The following is a 19020-nucleotide window of genomic DNA, read 5'->3' as shown; positions in this document are numbered from 1 at the left end:
TATATCTCACCTAAAATCACTGTCCTTGTGCCAAAATTTGAAAACATTATTATTAATAATTTATTTTATTTATTTAAAAAAATTTTCTTGTTTTTGTAATTATTCGTCGGATAGTTATAAACACCATAATTTAGCTATCTTAGTTTTCTTCTTTCCGTCTTGCAGCATGGTAGTTGGTGACAAGTCGTCAGTACATTTCCAGACAAAACTTCTGAAACCATCCGCCTTAATAAACACCAGAGATCTGAAACTTCAGACAGATATTTTGACAAACAGAAAGTACCCCATAACAAATAACATCACGTCCCTGGCCAACTACGTATGGCTTTTAAAAGAGGAGACTCCGAGAAGAACCGGGGCCATATTTCAACGGGGGGAAACGATGTAAGCTTTTCTTAGCTGAAAGAGCAAGGATCCTAAAAATTTCACTTGATTAGGGGACCTTTTTTAATTCCCAAAACGAAGCTTTCCTGTTGTAAATATGGAATTTGTCGACCAGGAAAACGTTACCAACTTCGAAAGTCGATGCAGACGTGGCTAAAACCGATGGAAGGGGGATAACTGCAACTCGCACAAGACTCTACCTGCAGAGTTTCATTCTGGTAATTTTTATTTACAAAATTAAGTGACCACCACGTTTCCCTCCTTTCCGGTTGTAGAGAGGTTAACTGCCTCTTCCTATTTTAGTCCGACAAATTGCCTTTACAGCTAAGCGCTTTATAGGTGCGAAACCAATGGTCACTCTCTGACCGGCCATTACAATCAACGGCCTAATGTGTTTGTGTGTGTGTGTGTGTGTGTATGTATGTATGTGTGTGTATATGTATGTATGTATGTATGTATGTATGTATGTATGTATGTATGTATGTATGTATGTATGTATGTATGTATGTACGTGTGTGTGCATGTGTGTGTGTATGTGTATCTGTACGTGTGTGTGTGTGTCTGCCTGTCTTTTCTGTATTTAATCATTTAAATTATTCCTCTGAGGAAGGAGCTGGTTTCAAGATACAAAGCTCCATCTTGGAATGTGGATAATGAAAATAATGTCACATTTTGAACTTGAGAAAAGTCTTGCATAGTTTTACTGTTCTGCTTACAGATTGTATTTGTAATGTGTGAGTTGGTTTGTTGATGTCTTTTTCTGAAAATCCAAGCTTATCCAGACTTACAGTTCGGCAATTACTTACAAAGCAAAATGCTTAAATTATTATTGGCATAAACGTAAATTTGTAATCTGGATATAGAAGCTGAAGTTTTCGAAGCAGTTGTCCATAGTTTAATCTTCTTTTTGATTTTCAAAGTGGTAATCACATCAGAAGGACAGCTGACCTCTATGTTGGAACATATTTTCTCTTGTCTGCTCCATACAACAATAACCAGCTTGTTATGTATACACTTGACAGATGTTTGATGGGAATGTTCCATCAATATTCCTTGTGCTGATATGGACAAAATACATCACTAAAATTGTCAAGAAGGCTGAGGGTGTCTTGGCATCACTCACCAAGTCCTTTGTGAGCCGCTCTCTGGCTATCTATCTGTGGCTTTATATAGCTATGGTAAGACCTCACCTGGAATTTGCATCACCGGTCTGGAACCCCTATCTTGCTCAGGATATTAATCGTCTGGATTAATATTAAAATTATCAACCATCTTACAAACAATAACTCTGAGCACCTTTTCAGACTCCACCCATCTAACACCCGTGGACATATTTACAAAGTCAGAAAACAGTACAACTCCCATGACTTTCGGAAACATTTTTTCACGCTAAGAGTTGCTGAAGCATGGAACAAACTACCGGCATCAGTTGTTAGTTGTCGGAGTACTGCATCCTTCAAAACTTCCATGCTTTCTGAGATTCACCAACACTACACCTGATTTCCTCCCCTCCATACACACGCAAGCATGTATCTGACTCATACATTATTCGCTTTCCAGACATTTGTACATTACTGCATACATTTTATATGCACTTTCTGACAAGTTGTGGTGCACCTGAGCACTGTATACAATAATTTCATTATTATTATTATAAATATTTATTAATAGGGGGATACTCTATATTTATTTCAGGACAGTCTTTTACCTGAATGGCATTGTATATTGTTTTTGCGACAGCGTCATGTCGCATAGGGAGGTAGTACCTCGATGGCATTTTTGGGCAGTTGCTAATCACATGTGTGATGTCTTACACAGAAATATGACAGAATCTACATTTTTGGTTGCAACTTGGAACTCCAATGGCTTCGCGGTCTCTTTTGTTGATTAGGTATTTAGTAGCAATTTCCTGTTCTTGAATTGAAAATACATAACCTTTGACGTGTGATGTGATGGAGCAGGGCTTTGCTTCATGTCAATATTACTATCTTCTTCAAGTCAACGAGAAATATACCCATGCAGGGTCTTTTTTTGGTAAGTCTTCTTTGTGGTATGCTTGTCTGGATGATTTGGGGGTTGTATGGGAGGTCAACAGAACTTCTTGAGGAGTTCACTTCTAACACATAGGGTATTGTCTTCTTCGCTTTTACAGCACTAAGTTAATGTATTCATTTTTGCTGCTGTTGTTTTGCAAGTGCTGTGTGAGAGAGAGAGAGACTATGCAACATTCAAAGGCTTTCTGCACTGATCTCAAGCTCCTATCACCAAATTCTCTTCTTAGGTAGAGTCTGTTAATATCATCATCATCATCATCATTATTATTATTATTATTATTATTATTATTATTATTATTATTATTATTATTATTATTTTTTTTTTTTTTTTTAGATTTCCAGTTGCTATAAGAATCTTGTGGGGTTTTCATGTCTCTGGAGCGGATTTCTTCTACAGACCAGTCAAGTATCTCAAATATTGGAGTCTGCACTGGTACTGAAAATGCACTGTAGGATACTGTCTTGCTATAAGAGGAGAGTTCAGATAGCCATATTTTACTTAATCTGGTGTAATATTCTTGGGTCACTCTACCTTTATTCACGGTACCTTTGTATGATATATTTTCATCAATGCCAAGGTACTTGATCTCCATGTGTCTAACACACGTGGACATGCCTACAAAGTCAGAAAACAATACAGCTCCCATGACTTTCGGAAACATTTTTTCACGCTCAGAGTTGCTGAAGCATGGAATAAACTGCCTGCGTCAGTTGTTGACTGCCATGACACTGCATCTTTTAAGGCCCTCATGCTTTCCGAAATCCGCTGAAACTACACCTGATTATATATACACTTTAGATGAGTTGTAGTGCACCTGAGCACTGTACACAATTATTATTATTATTATTATTATTACTTGTAGCATTCTTTGTGTGAGACGGGAGAGATAGTGAGACCATTGATGCACAGGTTTTGTGTATGGGGGACTGATTTTCCTCGTTCAACAATCAAATAAGAACATTTCTTCTCGTCAAATTCCATTTGTATGTAAGATGAAAATGTCATTAATTCCAGTTGATTTTTGGCATTGTTAACTTTTAGCATAAATCTTGAGGTCCTCCATGAAGAAATTATGAGTTGCATTAATATCTCATGCAGTTGCAGACCCTATCAAGTAGCCCTTTATTTTTTGTAGCATTAGTGATAATGGATTTAACGCTGAAATAAACAGAAGTACAGCGAGAGACTATCTCCTTGGAATATTCCATTTGAAATATTTATGGCTATGGAGACGATCATTCTACTCTCTGTTCTAAGTGTGAGGATTGTGACCCAGTTCTTTGCGAACCTCTTAATGGCAACAATTAAGCAATTTTGCCAAATGGGAACACTTCAGCAGTCATGAGTGGGGAATAGAGTCATAGTGTGTGTGTGTGCGTGTGTGTGTTTGTGTTTGTATGTGCGTGTATGTATGTATGTATATGTAAGTGTATATGTGTGTATATGTGTATATGTGTGTATATGTATGTGTGTATGTGTGTGTATGTATGTATGTATGTATGTATGTGTGCATGTTGTCGTGTGTGTATGTATTGTGTGTGTGTCTCTGTGCATGTATGCATGTGTGTGTATGTGTGTATGTATGTGTGTGTATATCTGTGTGTATGTAATATGTGTGTGTTTATGTATTTATATATGTGCATGTATGTATGTATGTATGTATGTATGAATGCATGCATGTATGCATAGCTCTTTACAAATCGCTTGTGTTATGAAAGACATTTCAAATTGTTAGAATGATTCCACCAAAAATGCTTTTACTGTATTTTAAACATTAAAAGGGGCTGTTTTCTTTTACTCCAGACACATATTTCTTTAGATCTGCAGGCATCACTTCAATTAAATAAATGATTCTGAAAAATGGTCTGGCCATATTGTTCGAGTGGCAGATAAATGCACACTGAAACTGCTGTTTTATTGTGAGTTTGCAGAGGGAAATGCAATCGGTGTAAACCTAAAAAAGCGGTTTAAGGATGGCATAAGGACTATCATGAAGTCATTTGGAATGGATCCAAAGGGCATAGAAACCCTTGCTTGAGATCGAGCTGAATGGCGAACAAAAGTGTGGAGTGGAATGAAAGCATTTAGGAGGCCAGAATGACACATGCGAGACTCAAGAGAGATTTAAAGAATATTGCAATCGAGAAGGTGAACCTCAGTGACCTTTTTGTGTGCAGTTTGTGACAGATATGTCTTTTGCTGGGTTCAAATCTCATTTGTGGACCCATGAAAAACGAACCTCCACCAACTACCCTGCTTATATATCTGTGTACACCTTTCGATGTCGTGTGTGCCATAAGGTCTGCAAATCAAAGACATTTTAAGATCCACAAAGATCAGAACTTAACTGCAGCTCGTGGTGGTCCAAATCAGATATGTAATCTCAGTGTGTCTTCAATACAATGTTTGGTATATATAATAATATTTTAATAACAGGATCCAGCTGTAACCTGGTTGGCAAGGAAAATTTGCACTTTGTTCTATTTTGTGAGAATGTTAAATTTTACGCTTTATACACACAAAGAATACGGTTTTTTGCATGATGCAACGCTTTTGTTCATGAACACATCTAAAACAGGTATAGGTATTTGTCTGTCTGTCTGTCTGTATGTATGTATGTGTGTGTGTGAGTGTATATATGTAGTTATTTTTTGGCCATGTAACGAAACACGTGCTTTTCTCCGAGGTGTCTGTTTCTTCCTCCTTTTAATCCACCCCGGATTTTCTTGAGCCCTGCCCAAACATCATTTGTATTTCTACCTTTGTTCCTTCTAGAACTTTCACTGAACATCAACCAATTATACACACGGAGTGAACATATTGTATTCACTGTTTATGTCGAATTGATTTTTGACATTTCTTCCTGTGTTTTTCTTTATCATGGATTTGCCTCTGTGTGTGTGTGTGTGTGTGTGTGTGTGTGTGTGTGCGTGCACTCGTATTTAATAATTACACCTGGAAAGTATATTATGTAATTAGTTTTATATATAAATAAACAATTTTATAATATGTGCCTTTTAAAATTTTATTTTAGAATATTCTGTGATCTTCAAAACCAAGAAGACTCTTAAAACATGAGGTTATAAAATAGTGATTATGTGCCAAACTCTTTTAATGGGCATTTTACAAACACACACATATGTGCATGAATGAATGTGAATATATATTAACAGGGAGAAAGAGAGAGGCGTGCATCCTCCCCGTAAGGTAGAATTCCGCAACGCGAACTTCCTCATTGTTTCCATGTAAATTATTGTTCATGTAACAGAAGGAAGTCAATGGGGGAAAATCCATGGTAGAAATTTGAAGTTAAGACTTAGTCGATTAAATTTCCCTCAGTACTTGGCTGGGAGACTATGATGGGTTTGAACGAAGACACGGAATGCGAAACCGCAGAGCATTTTGTTCAACGTTTTAATGATTCTGGCACCACATCAACGTCTTAAATATTTTACCAAAACGAGCAATTAGCCAAGGGAGAATTATTTCCCTTGACAGAATTATTTCCCTTGATAATGCTTTTCCATAAATCCATTTTTCATTTACTCTTTAAGTTTTATCTTTATTCCTTTTACATTTTATAAGTCTTCTTTCATCTTCGATACTATTTATATTTCCGGGACAAAAAGGTATACCAGATTTATTCAGAGGCAATATCTTGATAATTTCACCTAGTTTCTTTTTTTTCTTTCTTTTTCCACCTTCACTGGTTTCAGCCAGAGGCTGTGGCCATGGTGGGGCAGCACTTTTAGTGTAATTGTATTTTTCTTTCTCACTTCTTGGCGCTCTGTCAGGAACTTTTTCTTGTGAAGTAGTGACTTGCATAGAACTACCATTCTTTGAGTTTTCTATTGCAATGCAGGTTCGTCTGGCATCTCAGATAAAAGGTTTAGCAGATCTCTGAGGCTGTTTGACAGGGTGTTTAATAGTTTTAAGTGCTTAAAATACCCGAGCTGCTACAGTACTGGGTCTGTGTTGTCTGAGGAAGCTTTCGAGTGAATGTCAGCTGCTGATTGGCTGACAACTCAACCATACACGTGAAAGAGCCATGGCTTGAAGTCCGTAACTTGGACAACTTGGGTTTGAGTCTGCCACAACATTATTCCCTGGTTTTGTAAATTACAATTAGTATTTAATTTACAATTGGTTGTTATCATTGAATAAATAAAAGTATTCTGCGTTTATTACTCCTGTTAGCTTTTGAATAACAATATTACATTCTCAGACATACAGTGATTTATTGGGCTCTATTGCAGAATATTCGAGCAAAACTTCTTTTGAGATACAAGTTTAAGCAAAAGAAGACATCTTGTTGGCATTAAGAAAAGGATCTAGCTGTAGAAAAACAAAGCCAAAGTAGACATGGAGGAGAGTGGAGGATAAATGATGCTGCTGCTGATGATGATGATCTTGTAAATAAATCAAGTAGCGAGATATGTACTAAATGAGAAAACAATTTGCTAATGAATTGAATTTTTTTCTTTTTTCCAGGAAAAAGAAGACAAAAATTTGTTGGCAATCTTGAGTGACTGACAAAGGTAAAAGAAGAGATTAAAAATTAGAAGAAATCAAAACTGATTTCTTTGGAAAATATTTAGGGGAAGATCTTATTTCACAGACGATGACAGCTTTAGATGAACATGTTGGATTTGTACCGAATTCCACAAAGGCATTGGTTATCCCAAACTACAGTAAAAGTAGGATCAAATCCAGAGTTTACCTTGTTACAAAGTAAACACCTCAACCTGCGTTGTGTCTGCTTAGTTTTGGAGTAGTTCATACGATGTGCATTGGCCATTTTGGTTGTTGATCTACATCCTTGGCAGTTTTATTTCTTTTCAAAGAAATATCTTATAAAACAAGATTGTTCAATTAAGCAACTAACATAAGAGCAAGAGAAATATGTATACTGTGTAAAGTTCCTCAAAGATTATGTAGAAATTACACTGAATCTGAGATAGGAGAGACAACCTAAAGTGTATGGGAAAAGTGTTTTCACATTACAGAACATCCATAGTGGATGGTGAACTTGTTACAATGTGAGAAAATGTTAAACATTCAAATGGTAGAGCTTGTAAAAGTGATGAATAATCTGTCATAAATGGGCTAATCTTGTGAATGGCTTGAGCTTATTCAGTACTTCCTCTTGTTATGTTTACACAGGAAAAGTCAGGGTCAGGCTGATCAAAGGAACCAAGAAAAAAGTTTGAAAATATTCAAAATAAGATGCAGATGCAATACACATTAACAAAATTTAGAGCAGAGTAGTTTGAGAAAATTAATAGAATTGTTAAGGGTAGCACATGGGAAAATAAACAAATTGTTAGATAGAGTAATATCTGTAGTGAAATAGTTAAACAGATTTAAGAAAATACCTCAAGAAAATGATCTCAATTTTAAGTCATGAAAAGATAGATTTGTCAGATCAAATATCTGGAAGACCTACTTACTTTTTTGACAAGTGAACTGTAAAAAGAATTTCACGGTCTATTTCACAAATCCGGTTTTAGGTAATTTTGCTGTAGGAAAATTTGCTGAGAGAAATATTGTTTTAATAACCTCCTCATGTTTATTGTTAATGTTTGATGTTGAATAAAGACTTGCATATTTAATGCTCTAATAAAACATTTTATCATTCTTATTCATTTATTAAAAGTGCTCATATAATATGCTTTATCATATGGATACGCACAACACCATATGTCAGTTGAAAAGCACCATTCAAGCATGGTTGTTGCCAGTGCCGCCTGACTGGCTCTTGTGCTGGTGGCACATAAAAAGCACCCACTACACTTTTGGAGTGGTTGGCATTAAGAAGGGCATCCAGCTTAGCAGATCAGATTAGAGCCTGGTGCAGCCTTCTGGCTTGCCAATCCTCAGTCAAACCATCCAACACATGCCAGCATGGAAAGCAGATGTTAAACGATGATGACGATGACGATGATGATGATGATAGTAACCTATATAAGGTGGTGAGAAAGGTAATGCACATCTCTGAAACTTATAAAGGAGTGAGCACTAAGATACAGCTATGCGAAACAAAAATTGGATAATGTTATCCTGATTAAACGATCCACCCTTTTTCTCAGTAAGTCCTTTCACAAATTTTTTTCTCTCTAGTCTGTTACCTTCCACATTCCTCCATCCTCTCCACTTACCATTCTTCATCTCTTCACCAATAATCATTGTCCACACTCTTTTTTACTTACCTCCTGTCTAAGGGATTACTTTGGGCTCTTAACCTTTCAGGTTAAGAGGCAATCATCATTAGTGCTGATACCAAGAACAAAAAAAAAAGAAAATAAGAAAAATGGACATCGAGGACACTTTGGTAAGGGATGGCATTCAGCTGTTGAAATCATGCCAGCGAAGAAATTGTTACATGGGATAGTCCTTAGACTTCTCAAATTCTGTCAAACTGTCCAACCCATGCTAGCTTAGATAATGATGATGATGATGATGATATTTGCATATATATTTGTACATACAAACAAATTTGCATTTATGCATATATTTATTAAGAAGAATTGTGGTATATACTAGAATTGAGGATATATATATATATATATATATCATCATCATCATCATTTAATGTCTGCTTTCCATGCTAGCATGGGTTGGACGATTTGACTGAGGTCTGGCAAACCAGATGGCTGCACCAGACTCCAATCTGATCTGGCAGAATTTCTACAGCTGGATGCCCATCCTAATGCTAACCACTCCAAGACTATAGTGGGTGCTTTTATGTGCCACCGGTACGAGGGCCAGTCAGGCGGTACTGGCAACGGCCACGCTTAAATAGTGCTTTTTCTGTGCCACCTGCACAGGAGCCAGTCCAGCAGCACTGGTAACGACCTCGCTCGAATGTTTTTTCACGTGCCACCAGCACAAGTGCCAGTAAGGCAACATAGGTAATGATCGAGCTTGAATAGTGTTTCTTTTACATGCCATCGGCACGGAAGCCAGCTTGTTGCTCTGGCAACGATCTTGCTCGTATAGTACTCTTAGCACTTCACAAGCATGGATGCCAGTCATTGAATTTGATTTCGATATATATACAGGGTGATCCACTCAAGTGCAAATATTTATTTTACTGAAATTTAATTAACATTACTTTTCTTATTTCAGGAATTTAAGGTAGAGTTCAATCCAATTTATACTTGAAATTTAATATACTTGAAGCTATTATTTAAACTAGGATGAGTGGAATAAGTAAAGCAATTGAAGGACTATTCAAGGAAGGGAAAACTCCTAGAGAAAGTTTCAAGATTTTTGAAACCCACTGTCAGCAGATTAGGAGTCTATAGAGTAATCAAATGAATAAAAGAGACCAGTTCTGGCTTACCAAGTGTGAGAACTACTCCAACTTGACAAGTGAGATCTCAAAAACTCATAAAAAATACCAAAGAAAAGATCAGGCGTAACCCAAAATGAAGCATCAGAAAACTTGCTTCAGAAGCTGGAACCAGCTATGGAACTATGCATAATTTGTTGAAAAATAATCTTCAATTATTCCCATACAAGATATCAAAAGCACATCTTTTGTCTGAAGTCACAAAAAAAAAAAATGACTGCAAAGATCCAAGCTTCTTCTGCAAAAACTGAGAGATGGCACACAGCCACCAATATTGTACACAGATGAAAAGTCATACAATCCACAAAATGATTGTGCAGTAAATAAAGAGGACATTCCTGTTGAACGAAGATTATTCTTTCAGTGGCAGAAACCTGCATCCATAATGGTGTGGGAGTGTGTGGCCTCAAATGGCATGAAAACCCCTCTAATCTTCATTGAAGATGGTGTAAAAGTCAACCAACATGTTTATTTGGACATGTTAAAGGATAAAGTATCTCTTGGGCTATTGCAACAAAGGGAGACAAAGGTGTAACTCTCCAACAAGATGGCACAACATCTCATACAGCTAAAAACGTCCAAGACTGATGTTGAGAGACATTTCAAGACATTCTGGTCAAAAGAGTTCTGGCCCCCACTCTTCACCTGACTTAAATCCGAGGGATTTTGGCATATGGTCTGTCCTTGGGAGCAAAGCCTGTGCTAATTCTAACATGAGTCTCAGAGCTCTTGAGCCCTTTTTGTGAAAACGCTGGGACAAAATCTCCAGAGAAACTGTTTGTTTCATTTGCTCTCAAATTGTTCCCAGACAATTTCCCAGGCGCAGGAGTGGCTGTGTGGTAAGTAGCTTGCTAACCAACCACATGGTTGCGGGTTCAGTCCCACTGCGTGGCATCTTGGGCAAGTGTCTTCTGCTATAGCCCCGGGCCGACCAATGCCTTGTGAGTGGATTTGGTAGACGGAAACTGAAAGAAGCCTGTCGTATATATGTATATATATATATGTGTGTGTGTTTGTGTGTCTGTGTTTGTCCCTCTAGCATTGCTTGACAACCGATGCTGGTGTGTCTACGTCCTCGCCAGTTAGCGGTTCGGCAAAAGAGACCGATAGAATAAGTACTGGGCTTACAAAGAATAAGTTTCAGGGTCGATTTGATCGACTAAAGGCGGTGCTCCAGCATGGCCGCAGTCAAATGACTGAAACAAGTAAAAAGAGTAAGAGTAAAGAGACTCTAGCAGGTAGTCTCTGCCAAGGGTGGATATACTGAAAATTAATCTGTATTTTCTGGGCTTTATTTAAGCACAATTATCATTTTGTATCAAAATGTTATTTGAATAAATATGTCTACATTTCATCTGATCACCCTGTATTGAATACAGAGAGTCTACTGTGTGTCAACAATTTGCTTCTATACCGCAACCACTTTACAAAGTGTTTTTAAGATCAAAATTGTGCCAAAAAGCATTAGTTATAAATGTACAAATGAAAGGTTTAGAAGATGCAATGGATGAGAAAAGTTTGAAATTTGCAGTCTGATGAAAAGAAAGTGGTTGTTTGACTGCTTAAGTCACAACTAATGAAGAGTGTTGTTGATAATGCCTGGTCATAAAACAGTGACACAATAGTAATTGTCAATGAATTTATAGATGTTCTGCAACTATTTGCTGTTGGCATCAATTAATAAAGATAGAGTAACTGGATGTGAAAAGGAGAAAAATCATTCATAAGAGGAGGCAGGATGTGAGGGGTCCTGTAGGGTTCACTAATTACAGCTGGTCTGTAATCATCATCATCATCGTTTAATGTCTGTTTTCCATGCTGGCATGGGTTGGATTGTTTGACTGAGGACTGGCGAACCAGATGGCTGCACCAGACTCCAATCTGATCTGGCAAGGTTTCTACAGCTGGATGCCCTTCCTTATGTCAACCACTTCGAGAGTATAGTGGGTGCATTTTATGTGCCACTGGCATGGAAGCCAGTCAGCCGGCACTGGCATTGGCCATGTTCGGATGGTGCTTTTTATCTGTTACCGGCACAGGAGCCAGTCAGGGTGGGGAGGATTGGTATCGACCACGTTTGGATGCTGCTTTTTACATGCCACCGGCACGGGAAGCCAGTCAGGCGGCACTGGCATCGACCCATGCTTGAACAGATCTTATTACGTGCCATCAGCATGGGAGCCAGTCAGGCAGCACTGGCATCGGCCACAACCACAATTTCCATTTTGACTGGTATTTTTGTGGGAGTACAAAAGGAAGTCTTGTGATTTTGATGTAAATAGATTGTTAATTCATAGTAAGAAAGAAATAATGAAATTATCATCAGATTATTCAACAAGTGTGGCATTTAAAATACAATGGCTGGTAAGAGAAGATAAATACATGTTGAGTTAATGATGACTGAAGAAGCAGTGAATGATGTACAATCTTTATTTACAGACAGCAAAGATGGAGAGAATCCATATGATGTCATTCTTGCTGATGATTATGAATAGTAATGATGACCAATGAGACTTTGCATGATTTTGGTGAGCTTTTGTGTTTGGGAGGTTTAAGCATTTTGCCTTGTATTTGCAATTTAATAACAAACTATATTTCTTTTCAGTTTCATATGCACAATTAAAACTTACTATTTTCTTTTATTCCAGTACTTTTAACCTTCATCATCATCCTGTAACGTCCGTTTTCCATGTTGGTATGGGTTGGACAGTTTGACCAGAGCTACCAAGCTGGATCGCTGTACCAGGCTCCAATCTGATTCGGCATGGTTTCTATGACTGGATGCCCTTCCTAATGCCAACAACCACTTTACAGAGTCTGCAGGGTGCTTTTACGTGGAACTGGTATGAGTGCTTTTTATGTGGTACATGACTCTTGCAGGCCGATCCTCTTCACCGATATAGAGTAGTGAACGATCCTCTTCACCGATATAGAGTAGTGAATACAAGTAAAACAGCAAGTAAAACAGGGTAATATTCACTTAGTAGGATTTCAGTTTTGATGTCCACGCAAGATGTCTTTCCATAATAATTCAGTTAGTATTTTGTTTCTCCCGATATTCATTTGGGAAATCAGTTGTGTTTTCCTATCGATACAGGTCTGGCAAGACTTCCTTTTGTACTCCCATAAAAACACTCCTATTTTTTTTTACTTAATTCTTTTTTCTTCTACACAAACTCCTGTATTTGGCTATGGAAAATACAACTCTGCAAAAAAATTGGCATTTTAAAATTACCCCCCACCACCACCACCACCAAATTCTTCATTTTCAACTTTCATCACAATTTAAAAAAAAAAAATATGCAGAAAAATACAGAGATTATGATTCTAAAAAATATTTCCAAAAATTTTTTGACTTAGGGTTAGGGTTAGACCTTTAGGGTTTTAAGATTAGGGTTAGGGTTTTAGGGTTAGGGTCTAGGGTCTAGGGTTAGGGTTTTAGGGCTTTAGGTTTAGGGTTTTAAGATTAGTGTTAGGGTTTTAGGTTCAAGGTTTTAAGATTAGGGTTAGGGTTTTAGGGTTAGGGTTTTAGGGTTAGGGTTTTAGGTTTAGGGTTTTAAGATTAGGGTTAGGTTAGTTTATTTTAGGTTAGGTTTAGGTTTTTAAATAGGGTTTTAAGATTGGGGTTTCAGGATCAGAATTTTAGGGTTAAGGTTTTAAGATTAGGGTTTTAGGGTTAGGGTATGGTTTTTAGGGCTAGGGTATGGTTTTTAGGGTCAGGGTTTAAGGGTTAGGGTTTTAGGGCTAGCGTTTTAGGGTTAGGGTTTTAGGTTTAGGTTTATGGAAAAGTGAAAAATAAAGAATTGGGGTGGGGAAGGAGTAAGGGTGGGGCCAAAAAATGTTAAAATTCTGATTTTTGGCAATTTTCCCAAATCTCTGTATCCGAAAATGTGGGTTTAAAGTATTAAAAAAAAATTTGCGAGAAAATGGGTGAGGGAGATGGGCGGAAGTCTTTCCTACAGGTCTTTAATTTGTACCTTAGATTTCAACCCTTCAAAAGTATTACATGTATAAATGTTAACCTCTGAAATTTAAAATAAAATCTGGTCTAAAATATTAGACTTTTAAACACACACACACACACACACACACACACACACACATATGGTATAACAATGTAAAGTTCTAGGGAAACACTCAGAAATAATGGGTTCACCAATAAGATCAGACACTGAGAGTAAACAAGTACATGAATAGGAATATTCCATGGTACAACTCAATATCTAATTTAGCAGTAAGAACAATTCTAAATAGGGAATTCCTTAATTTGATAGATTACCATTTTCCTCCAAGACATAAGTATAGTAAGATATTAAATAGAAACAAACAACAGCAATGAACCACAAGTATTTATTGGGGAAACCAAAAATTAGTATTATAAAAATTCATATTTATTTGTCAGCCCTGATGAAAAATGTGCTATGGTTTTCTTGAAATTTGAAGAGTGCTTACATGAGACAAGTCTTTAATGAATTTTAAATTATTTGGCTGATTGCAGACAAAGTACAAATAAAAATTGTGGTGCTAATCCTTTAGCACTCAGAAAGAAAAAAAAAAACGAATTGTTAGCATCGTTATATATGTTTCAGCCTCCTTTTCAGATTGCTTTAGTAAAAAGCATTTGTGTCAAAGTGAGTGGTTTAAAAAAAGAAAATGTTTAAACAGCAAATAGATTTGGAATATTTTCATATTCCCATGAATACCAGAAATGAAATGGAAGATGCAAGCTTGAAACAGCTATATTAATTAGATGACATTAAAAAAAAATATAGAAATAAACATTTTTCAATGGCATTTGTATAATAATATTTTAACATATATATTCAAACATTAGATAATTTAAGAAGCAACAGGGTCAGATTAGCAGTGGAGAGGGCAGGAAAACATAAAACTGTCAATCTAGAGCCATTAAAGAATAATTAACACTTACATACGGAGTCCTGTAATTTAATATTCCTTGGTGAATCAACAAAGATTGATGTGTGTGAGAGAAAGATACATACGTATGTAAAAAATATATATATATAGAGAGAAAGAGAGATACACATACGCACATATATAGATACACATGTACATATATCATTAATGTACACAATATAAAGATAAGAGCTACTGTGTACATTAAATGATATCTATCTCTCACTAGATGGAGTACATTCATTGTTGATCATACTGTAATGAAACAATAAATTACACATACATACATATATACGTCATCATTCTCATTGTCCACTGCTCACATGGGTTGGATGGAGTTTGAGAAAGATTTTCTATAGCCAGTTACACTACGTGGCTGGTTCTCACACGTTTCTAAGCAAGGTAATATTCCCGACATGGCTGGACATGTTTTCACAGATTGAGCCAGTTCTTTCTTGTTCAGAGTTTCTGTATAACTCGATGAATCAGAGCAGTTCTTGAATGTTCCAGCTTGAGGCTCCATCACAAAACATCACTTCAGAGAGTGTAGTGAGCAAGTTCTATTGTAGCACCAGCACTAGAAAGGATGCTGTTGCCAAGAATCTTTTTAATCCCAGGTTGTTCTCTGATTATTTACCAACAATTCAACACTCACACCTAATTAGCAGTGGAGGAGGCTGCACAGAAAGTGTAATTCTTAGAATAAGAATAGGATGGAGTGAGTTGAGAGAGCTTTTACTCTGTTGTCAACCAAAGGTCTCTCTTTCCAAATGGAGGGAAAATTGTATGATGCATGTGTATGAACTGTAATACTGCATGGTAGTGATGTGTGGACCCTGAATGCAGAAGACCTGCAAAGACTGGAGAGGAATAAAGCTGGTATGCTCTGCTGGATGTGCAACAGAGCATTGGTGTATCGAGAGAGGAGTTGGACATATGAGGAATTAGATGCAATGTGCAAGGGAGGGGGGACTGCACTGGTTTTGTCATGTGATGCAGATGGATGAGGACATTTGCATAAAGAAGTGCTGATCACTTAAATTGGAGGGAAATTGTGGGAAAGGGGTCCCTGGAAGACACAGGGAAAAGTAGTGAAGGATGGTCTCAAAATGCTGTACAAAGGAGATTACAGAAGACCAAGATATGTGGCACATTGAGAAGACCTACCACCACAACAGAATTGAGATCCTAAAACCAAGGTGCCACATAAGGCACCCAGTACACTCTATAAAGTGGTTGGCATTAGGAAGGGCATCCACCTGTAGACACCATGCCACAACAGATCATGGTGCCTGGTGCAGCCTCTGTCTTGCCAGTTTCTGTCATGCCATCCAATCCATGACAGTCTGGAAAACAGAAGTTAAATGCTGATGATACATGTACACACACATATGCATATATATATATATATATATATATATATATATATATATATATATATATAATATTGTTAATTTTGTGTTATTTCATGCTTTCAGTTTTGGTTGATGGCTAAACTCACTCAAAATGTGTGTGTGTGTGCATATGCACATGTGTCCACGTTATAAAAATATTATAGAAAAATGCTATTATGCAAGGCCTCAACTGTATAATTAAAAAAATAATAACACAGAAGAATTTAGAAAAACAGGTAAATTTTAATGAATCAAACATTCCAGCTTTCGTGAGAGGCACAAAATATTTGTGAAAAGTAATATCTCAAGAAATATATAGCTTCCTATAAAGTCTTTGATCATAATCATACATGCTATATATATATATATATGTATATATATGTATGTATATATATATAGTTATATGTGGTAACCACTAAATGACTAGAGACAGAACCTATACAGGATCCAAAGATAACAGTCAGAAAGTGCTCTTCTTATTTTCTGATCTGGTGCATTGAGGTCTTTCAATTCTGATGATACTTTCACATTTCTAATCCCAATTCAATTCCTCATCAACATCAACCTCAACTACATCTAGTGTCTTCTGCAAAACACATGTGATTTTATCTGAAACAAACAGAAAAATAAAAAGCAACGTCATAAAACTTCAATATTTAAAATATGTGGAAATACATGCAATGATCTGGAGGGAAATAGCTTTCATGCTTTATAATGGTATTTAGTAACCACACTTCCTTATGTACACGCACGTACACCGATATATATATATATATATATATTATATGTAGAGAGAGATGGATATATGTGTGTATGCACACGTACTTATTCTTAATATCATATGAATTTTATAAACTATTGAGAGAACATGAAATAATTCTGTTATGGAATAATGGTTCTTGGAAGCACATCACACACAGCTATAAAGAACAGCATGTAAATATTGGTTTGTAAAAACCCTTTTGAATACAAAAAGTCAAGGGCCACCTATATACATGCATTGCATGCATGAACTAATGATTGCATTCCACAAAATCTGGACACAGTAAAGTCCCATAGCAGCTTATTGATACTGATGAGAGAGAGAGAGAGAGAGAGAGAGAGGAGAGAGAGAGAGAGAGAGAGAGAGAGAGAGAGAGAGAGAGAGAGAGAGAGAGAGAGAGAGAGAGAGAGAGAAAGAGAGCTAATTAAATTAATACATGCTTTACTATAAGGCCTTGCAAACTCATTAGCATTGACATAGTTTTAAATTAATCATTCATTACAGGGTGTATATGAGAAGTCAGTGGCCAGTTTGAACATGAATCTGGTAGAATATTTGGGCCCTAGATATGGGGGCTAGTTTAAACACTAAAGGGTTAATGTTGAAATATTGAATGAATTTGTGTAATATGTAATAAAATCCTGTTTATAAATACTTACATAATATAGTCCTCATTTTCAAAGGTTTATTCTTCCATCTCACACAGAATAAATATATGAGACAACCAACAGCAACAACTCCAGTGGCGAAAAGGCTCTCATATGGTTTTTCATAAAATGTTAATGCTACAATTATCAGACTCACAAAGAACAAAATTATGGGTAAGGCCACAGGCACCTGAAATAAATAAATAAATAACAATAATATGAGTGGTGACACACTGAATGACATTGATTTTAAATTTTGGCACAAGAACAGTAGTTTCAGATGAGGAGGATTTACATCAACCCCAGTACATGACTGGTACTTATTTTATCGATCCTGAAAGGATGAAAGGCAAAGACAACATTGGCAGAATTTGAACATAAAGAGCCAGAAGAAATGCCACTAAGCATTTTACCTGGCATGTTGATGATTCTGCTAGCTGCATTCAGACGCAGAATATGCAAAATATTTCTTGAGGAATTTATATTTGCCGTTGAGTTTGAGAAAGAAAACAAAAATGTCAATGTGTGTTTTGTTTAGAAAATGAAAAAAATGGTTAAGAAAGACTGAAAATATTCAAAAGACCATTATTGTTTTAAACAAGTGGAAGAAAAAAAAAAGGGGGTGGGTTGTATGTGATATACAATTCATGAGTGTATATCAATTGGTTTATTTAGAAAGATTTCCCTTGGTGGGATGCCTTTCCTGTCATTTCTATCAGGTTTCATGATGAGTTGTACTGAGGTATAATTTAGATCAGTGGTTCTCAACTAGAGCCCACATGGCCCTTAGTAGGGGTCCATAACAGATTTTGCTATTGAAATTTATGTACAATAAATCGGTTATACTTTTACAGTATACAAAATATTTTAATTCTTTTTATATACAATTCCTAATAAAAAAAAAATTGTGGGATATTTTTTAGTAAACATCAAATGGCTATGGAGGTCCAGTAGGGTAAAATAAAAGTGAAAGGATCATTAAGTAAAAAATAATGACGAACTTCTGATTTAGATAATGAATTAGTGAAAATAGTTGTTTCTGGCTAGTTGTAGATGGCTCATTTAAATTAAGAAATAACTTGTGAAGGTTCCATCACTGCAACAATAAATGCAACCACCTTCTACAAAAACAAACAAAAAAACAACCTGGCATGACGATTGTGTTTACACAAGAAACTACCAATGTCTGGCATATAATAAACACAAAATATAAGGGATGGGGACAGTGGGTTATCACTTGCTCTCCTATTCTTCATATGATCATTTCAAATCTTACATTCCCATTTTCATCATCATTTAACGCCTGTTTTCCATGCTGGCATGAGTTGGATGGTTTGACATGGAACTGGTCAAGCTGGGGAACACTCCAGGGTCCAATTGTCAGTTGTAGCATGGTTTCTATGGCTGGATGCTCTTCCCAACACCAACCACTGGCATGGACGCATTTATACAGCACCGGCACGGGTGTATTTTATGGTACCAGCATCTGTAAAGGACAAGGCTTTA

The 19020-nt window shown here is 36.5% G+C and overlaps 1 protein-coding gene across 1 annotated transcript in view; it reads right to left on the bottom strand.

Moving 5' to 3' along the window:
* Nucleotides 1–14128: 14128 nt before the first annotated feature.
* The window catches only part of LOC115222566 (large neutral amino acids transporter small subunit 1), an 88791-nt gene continuing 83899 nt past the window's right edge, over nucleotides 14129–19020 (bottom strand). Inside the window, exons 9-10 of the mRNA XM_029792842.2 lie at nucleotides 17527–17704; nucleotides 14129–16713 (exon numbers count right to left, since the gene is read on the bottom strand). Of these exons, the coding sequence (XP_029648702.1) occupies nucleotides 16637–16713; nucleotides 17527–17704 (255 nt within the window). The 3' untranslated portion in view covers nucleotides 14129–16636. The remainder of the gene's footprint in view (nucleotides 16714–17526; nucleotides 17705–19020) is intronic.

Source organism: Octopus sinensis, linkage group LG20 (assembly GCF_006345805.1).
Source record: "Octopus sinensis linkage group LG20, ASM634580v1, whole genome shotgun sequence".
In the NCBI taxonomy this organism is placed as follows: Eukaryota; Metazoa; Mollusca; class Cephalopoda; order Octopoda; family Octopodidae; genus Octopus; species Octopus sinensis.
Note: the sequence above shows the minus strand (reverse complement) of the source record. Positions and strands in the feature narration are given on the sequence as shown.